The sequence below is a fragment of the Notolepis coatsorum genome (assembly GCF_963971535.1).
Source record: "Notolepis coatsorum genome assembly, chromosome: 12".
In the NCBI taxonomy this organism is placed as follows: Eukaryota; Metazoa; Chordata; class Actinopteri; order Aulopiformes; family Paralepididae; genus Notolepis; species Notolepis coatsorum.
This window is the reverse complement of record NC_140176.1, coordinates 61,792,762-61,800,400: the sequence shown is the minus strand read 5'-3', so window position 1 is coordinate 61,800,400 and position 7,639 is coordinate 61,792,762. Positions and strand designations below refer to the sequence as shown.

The 7,639-nt window shown below is 42.6% G+C and overlaps 1 protein-coding gene across 2 annotated transcripts in view; it reads left to right on the top strand.

Annotated features, from left to right (window-relative positions):
• LOC311238497 (cadherin-10-like) overlaps positions 1 to 7,639 on the top strand; it is a gene marked incomplete at both ends in the record, with an annotated part of 90,813 nt that overhangs the window by 67,637 nt on the left and 15,537 nt on the right. For both annotated transcript variants that reach the window (XM_084326585.1, XM_084326584.1), the window contains 3 exons: positions 2,422 to 2,589; positions 5,034 to 5,215; positions 6,078 to 6,331. In XM_084326585.1, coding sequence (XP_084182711.1) covers positions 2,422 to 2,589; positions 5,034 to 5,215; positions 6,078 to 6,331 — 604 coding nt within the window. The remainder of the gene's footprint in view (positions 1 to 2,421; positions 2,590 to 5,033; positions 5,216 to 6,077; positions 6,332 to 7,639) is intronic.

Below are 7,639 nucleotides of genomic sequence, written 5' to 3'. Positions count from 1 at the left end.
TCTCACCTGGACCGTCAGAAGGGGGGCTATGTGAGACTGTTGTTCATTGACTACAGCTCAGCGTTCAACACCATAGTCCCCACCAGACTGGTGGACAAACTGATCGAGCTGGGTCTGAGCTCCGCTCTGAGCGCCTGGGTACTGGACTTTCTGAGTGAAAGACCCCAGGCGGTCAGGGTGGGGGGTCAGACCTCCAACACCATCACCCTGAGCATCGGGTCCCCCCAGGGCTGTGTTCTGAGCCCCCTGCTGTACTCACTATACACACACGACTGTGTGGCCAAGTTCAGCTCCAACTCCATAGTGAAGTTCGCAGACGACACGGTGGTGGTGGGGCTGATCTCGGACAACGACGAGAAGGCCTACCGGGAGGAGGTTGAGGTACTGGAACGCTGGTGCCAGGACAACAGCCTGCTCCTGAACATTGGTAAAACCAAGGAGCTGATCGTGGATTATAGGAGAGGACAGCAGGAGACACACACACCACTGATGATTAACGGGGCTACCGTGGACAGGGTGAGCAGCTTTAAGTACCTGGGGGTCCACATCTCAGAGGATCTGACATGGTCAACACACATAGACACAGTAGTAAAGACAGCGAAGCAGCGCCTCTACCACCTGAGACAGTTAAGGAAGTTCAGAGTATCTGGGAAGATACTCCAGTCCTTCTACTCAAGAGCTGTAGAGAGCATCTTGACCGGAAACATCACTGCCTGGTATGGAAACAGCACGGCACAGGACAAGAAGGCCCTACAGAGAGTGGTGCGCTCAGCCGAGCGTACCACGGGTATTGCACTACCTCCCCTGCAGGTTCTATACAACAAGAGGTGCAAATCCAGAGCCTGCAGAATAATGAAAGACCTCCACCACCCCAATAACAGCCTGTTCCAGCTGCTGAGGTCAGGCAGACGCCTGCGAACCCCAGCTACTAGGACAGAGAAAGACCCCCACCACCCCAATAACAGCCTGTTCCAGCTGCTGAGGTCAGGCAGACGCCTGCGAACCCCAGCTACTAGGACAGAGAGGCTTAGGCTCAACATTGAGTGCCACAGAACACTGAACTATCCACACACAAGCACACATGAGCACACACACGACACGCACGCTGTGCACGCTCACACACTAGCAGCCACTTTAACACTTTAACATGAGCGGGCACACACTCATGCCGCACACACCCACTTATGGCCAAAAGGAAAGGCCACTTTAAATTAGTATAACAACAGTAACAGTGTATTGCACTACCAAAGCTACCTAGCATGTCCTATATGCTCTGTAAATAACTATGTACAGATACCGAGATGTCACACCATGTTACCTGTTACCTATTTATTGCACAATGCTGTTTTTATTGGATTCTATTATATGTTGTACCACTGTATTGCACATTGTTGCGGGCAAGACCACCCGCATTTCATTGTATACTTGTATGCCGTGACAAATAAAACTCTTGACTTGACTTGTCTGTCTGTCTGTCTGTCTGTCTGTCTGTCTGTCTGTCTGTCTGTCTGTCTGTCTGTCTGTCTGTCTGTCTGTCTGTCTGTCTGTCTGTCTGTCTGTCTGTCTGTCTGTCTGTCTGTCTGTCTGTCTGTCTGTCTGTCTGTCTGTCTGTCTGTCTGTCTGTCTGTCTGTCTGTCTGTCTGTCTGTCTGTCTGTCTGTCTGTCTGTCTGTCTGTCTGTCTGTCAATTGACTGTGTTTATAACGCTTTCAATTTATGCCTCACATTCACCCATTCACTCAAACGTTCACACACCGACGGCGGAGGCAACCATGCAAGGTGCCAACCTGCTCATCGGGAGCAGTTAGGGGCTAAGTGTCTCGCTCAAGGACACTTCTACACGCTGCCAGGAGGAGCCAAAATTTAACAGGGAACCTTTCCTATTACCAGACGGCCACTCTACAGTACCTCCTGAGCCACTGTCTGTATGTCTGGTAGATTGTTTGTGTTTTGTTTTTACTGGAACATGAAATATAAAAGAAGCGTGCTGGTCATGAAGTATACATTATTAGGACATGTTGCCCGGCCTGGTATGTCATAGAGGGCACCACAAACAAAAACAAGAGTATAGGCCAGCCTCGAAAAGCTGGTCCCGGCCACAACACTCACGCACGCAACAATGGGAATTTTTTTTTATCAAAATGTTCTCACTTCTCAACTGAAGATTTCCTAAAGCGGTTCAAAAAGCTGCAGCCTTTATTCTGCTTTCCAAGTGGTAGATGATAGTTGAGTCTGAGAGTGCTAAAACATTCATTTACGTCCTTGCCTGTGAGCAGCCACACATTGACGTGCATGCTCAAATCTCAAAGACGGACCGTCCTTTCAGGGGACACATTATTCATCCAACGTATGTCTAAAACTACTAGATAGAATCAGCGTTGTTAGTGGTATGAACGTTTTTTTCCCCCCGTTTTCTTTTCAGGTACCATCAAGACAGCCCTACCTGGCATGGACCGGGAGGTGAAGGAGAACTACCAGGTGGTGATTCAGGCTAAAGACATGGCGGGACAGATGGGAGGTCTCTCAGGGACCACCACGGTCAGCATCACCCTCTCGGACGTCAACGACAGTCCACCGCGCTTCGCTAACCGTGGGTTATATTCCTCTCGCACCTGTATTCATTTTCCAGAGGTCAAAACTCTCTGTCTCTGTCTCTGTCTCTGTCTCTGTCTCTGTCTCTGTCTCTGTCTCTCTCTCTCTCTCTCTCTCTCTCTCTCTCTCTCTCTCTCTCTCTCTCTCTCTCTCTCTCTCTCTCTCTCTCTCTCTCTCTCTTTTTCTTTTTTACCTTAAACAGATCTTTTTCAAGTTCCAAGTTTTAATACTCTTATCAACATGCGAGTCAACAAATGCTTGCTTTATGCAGCCATTTAACACAAAAGGATGACCCTCATGCATTGCAAATTTGCATCAAATTCAAAACAGAGTGATGCACAAAATAACTTAAAAGAAAATAATAATTTAAAACAATGAATAAAGTGTGCATGAAATAATAGGGGAAAGAAAACGTTAGGAACTTGTTACATTCACACACACAAGGGCTGATTAATCACACACCCCCCTCTCTCCCTCACACACACACTCTCTCAGCTCTTTTTCTCTTTTGCCCCTTCCTCATCTCTCTCACCCCCCTCTCTCTCTATATCTCACACACACACACACACACACACACACACACACACACACACACACACACACACACACACACACACACACACACACACACACACACACACACACACACACACACACACACACACACACACACACACACACACTTCAGAAACAAACATAGTATCAATGAGAGCATCAATAATACACCTGAGTGAAGTCTAGTAATTTTTTTTTTTTTTTTTAGTTAATCTTGAGTTAAAATAATTAGTGGCATTAATAGAATCGGGAGTTAACGCGATATTAACGCGATATATTTGACAGCCTATAATATATATATATATATATATATATATATATATATATATATATATTAGTGCTGTCAATAGATAAAAAAAAACGAATTAATCTCAATTTTCTTTAATTAATCTAGATTAATCTAGATTAAAAATAGCATTTTTCTACTTAAAACCGAAGCTTGTAACAGCTATTTACTTGAGTAAAATCATGGAATTAATGTAAAATCAACACAAAGAAAGTATATTTAGATACAAAGACTATTTTAATAGCTTTCTTTGAATACAGTTTCTCTCCTGTGAAATACAAATGTTCAACAAAACCATCAACATTGACCCAGCTAGACCTCTTTCTTATATCCGCGGCGCTAAAATTGAAGATTTTTCACTCCATAGATTAATCTAGATAAATGTATTGTAATGCTTTAAATAATTTTAATTAATCTTCAAAGTTAAAGCATTAACTTTGACAGCCCTAATATATATATATATATATATATATTAGGGCTGTCAATTTTGGAGATTAATTAAAATGATTTAAAGCGTTAATATTTTTTTATCTAGATTAATCAATGGAGTGAAACATTTTCAACGTTCTGAACTTTCAGCAGTATCTTTGCTTGTTCTTTTTTTGCATTGACTCATGCACCTTTTTGAAAATCATCTGACATGAAGATGGAACACATTTTTATTGTTAATATGATTTATATTAGGCCTACTGGTAGTTCATACAAGACATTATCATCCTCTAAGCCAATCTGCACTTTTTATTTCTGTAAGCACCGTGGATATAAGAAAGAGGTCTTCAAAGCTGAGTCAATGTTGATGGTTTTGTTGAACATTTGTATTTCACAGGAGAGAAACTGTATTCAAAGATCAAAGAAAGCTATTAAAATAGTTTTTTAATCGAAGTATACTTTTTTTGTGTTGATTCTACATTAATTCCATGATTTTACTCAAGTAAATATATGTTACAAGCTTCGGTTTTAAGTAGAAAAATGCGATTTTCAATCTAGATTAATCTAGATTAATTACAGAAAATTGTGAGATTAATTAGTTACTTTTTTTTAATCTATTGACAGCACTAATATATATATATATATATATATATATATATATATATATATATATATATATATATATATATATATATGTATATGTATGTATATATATATATATGTTAGGCCTAATCTCTCTTTCACAGACACACGGAAATACACCTGCATACACACAGGCACACGTGCAAATAATATTGTACACAATGTACACACACACACAAATCTGAATAATTTATTTATGTGTAAGGTCAAGAAGAGACAGCAGGACAAGTACATACATAATAAACATGTTTTCAAGATCTGCCTGATTTATATTCACGGTGCTCATGGTCAGTTCATGCTCACACTTTCCCCTGCTACCATTTATCTTGCTGAGCTATGATGATACACATGCACAGACACACATCCATCCATTCATTCTGTCCATCCATCCATCCCTTCTATCCATCCACACACACACACACACACACACACACACACACACACACACACACACACACACACACACACACACACACACACACACACAAGCGAGAATGTGCAAGAGGTTGAATCTTCTGCTCTGTCTTTAGATTCCTTCCGCATGACCACTCCGGAGTCCACCGAGGTCGGAGGGGCCATTGGCCGCATCAAAGCCGATGACCCGGATGTCGGCCGCAATGCTGAAATGGAGTACAGCATCGTCGGTGGTCACGACATGTTCTACATCATCACTGATCCAGCGACACAAGAGGGCATAGTCATAGTGAAAAAGGTAAACGATTAGTCTTTCACCTCATCTTCCACGACGCGTCGATACGGATACTGGTATTGGATATCGGTCCGATATCAGGTTAAAATAGAATATCGTGTCTGTGAATTACCCTCAATACTAAAATCTAATACCAAGAAACAGAAATCAAAGCAAATTTACTTGATTTGCTGAATTTTTTACATGTTAACTCTCTAATTGAGAAACATGCATTATATCTCAATATATTTTGTCCAATGACAGTCCAAGTCTTACTGTTCATTAAAAGTAATGGATTGGATCGGTCCTCCATATGGGGACTGAGAAAGTCAGATTGTTGCATCCCTAATGTATACTCTTTTTGTGTGCAGAGCCAGCAACCATTAACTCCATTTGACAATTTTGGTATCATTATATCTTTAAAAAGATTCTTAAATCGTTTCGCTCTCAGGGGCTCCCTGGCGCCCTGTGACTCCCGCTAAATTCTCATAAAGGAGTCTCTTGAGTGTCAGCTTGGAATCCAAATTCAGCCTCTTTCTTTATTGAAATCCAAGCTGAGGTCTTCGTTATTTGCCAGGTTCTTCTTAAGAGCTCTAGCCAATTATGCAAATAGGAGAACTTCAATGGGAAAATAGGATCAGGCTCAGATTAGGAGTGGGCTCCTGATAGTGTCCTTCTGTAAAGAAAAATTAGATGAATGGTCGTATTGAGCCGTGGTATTAAAACTGCAGCTACTCCGCTAAAATGAACGATAGGAACATCGCTTTTGCCGTAAACTCTTTCTCTTGTGAGAATCAGTATGCATCATTATGTTGGATTTCTAACTCAAGCATGAAAGGAAGATTATGTTCAACAAATAACAGGCAATGCATTATGAAATCTCCAGGCGCTGGACTACGAAAGAAAGAGGGACTACGAGTTCAGAGTCGAGGTGAGAAACACCTATTTGGATGCACGGTTCATCCACGGTGTGCAGTTCAAAGACCACACCACCGTCAAGGTGACGGTGGAGGACGTGGACGAGTCCCCGGTGTTCACCAGGAACCCCTACATCATCGAGGTGCACGAGGACACGGCCGCCGGCAGCTTCGTGGGTGTGGTGTCGGCCAGGGACCCCGACGCTGAGAACAAGCCGGTCAAGTAAGTGTCTCTACTCTTGAGTCTAATCTGACTCTACCCTGACACTAATCTGACTCCACTCTACCTCTACCCTGACACTAATACTGACTTTACTCCATCTCTACCCTGACACTAATACGACTCCAATCTGACTTTATGCTATCTCTACCCTGACACTAATACGACTCCAATCTGACTTTACTCTAACTCTACCCAGACACTAATACGACTCCAATCTGACTTTACTCTAACTCTACCCTGACACTAATACGACTCCAATCTGACATTACTCTAACTATACCCTGACACTAAGGGCTTGTGTCCACAGCGGACGTTTTATGAGTTGTCAGCTCCTTTCTGTCATTCATTTCTATGCTACTGACGCAACAGGCGCGCTCCTTTTCCCAGCGGCGCGCCTCGCGTTTTAGCGCTCTCGGCGGCAGCGTTTTTGGGCGGAGCGCTCCCAGCGCCTAAAGTTGAAACTAGTTCAACTTTTGGAGAGGAGCGCGCTCATCAAGGTAACTTTTTTCGACCGACCAATCAACATGGAGGAAGTGGCGGAGCCGTGGCAGTCGCGAGACTCAGGAAACCGCTCTGAGCTTTTTGCTTTTTGCTTTTCAAAACGGTCCGTCTTGAAAAAAACTTCCGCTGTGGACACAAGCCCTAATACGACTCCAATCTGACTTTACTCTAACTCTACCCTGACACTAATACAACTCCAATCTGACTTTACTCTAACTCTACCCTGACACTAATCTGACTCCACTCTAACTCTACCCTGACACTAATACGACTCCAATCTGACTCCACTCTAACTCTACCCTGACACTAATACGACTCCAATCTGACTCCACTCTAACTATACCCTGACACTAATCTGACTCCACTATAACTCTACCCTGAGTCTAATCTGACTCCAATCCAACTCTATCCTGACACTAATCTGAGTCTAATCTGACACAAATAAATCTCCATTCTGACTCCACCCGAAACTCTACCCGGACTCTACTCTGATTCTACACTGACTCCACTCTGTCTCTATTAAGACTCTACTCTGATTCTACCATGCCTCTACTCTGATTCTACTCTGATTCTACTCTGATTGTACCCTTCCCTGACTCTTCTCTGACTACTGTGACTCTACCCTGTCTCTAATAAGACTCCAATCTGATTCTAACCTGATTCTACCCCGACTCTGACTCTATTATGACTACCCTGAATCTATTCTGACTACCCTGAATCTATTCTGACTATGTCCGATATTATCGGCCTACCGATATATATATATATTTTTTTTTAATTATTTTATTTAACCTTTATTTACCCAGG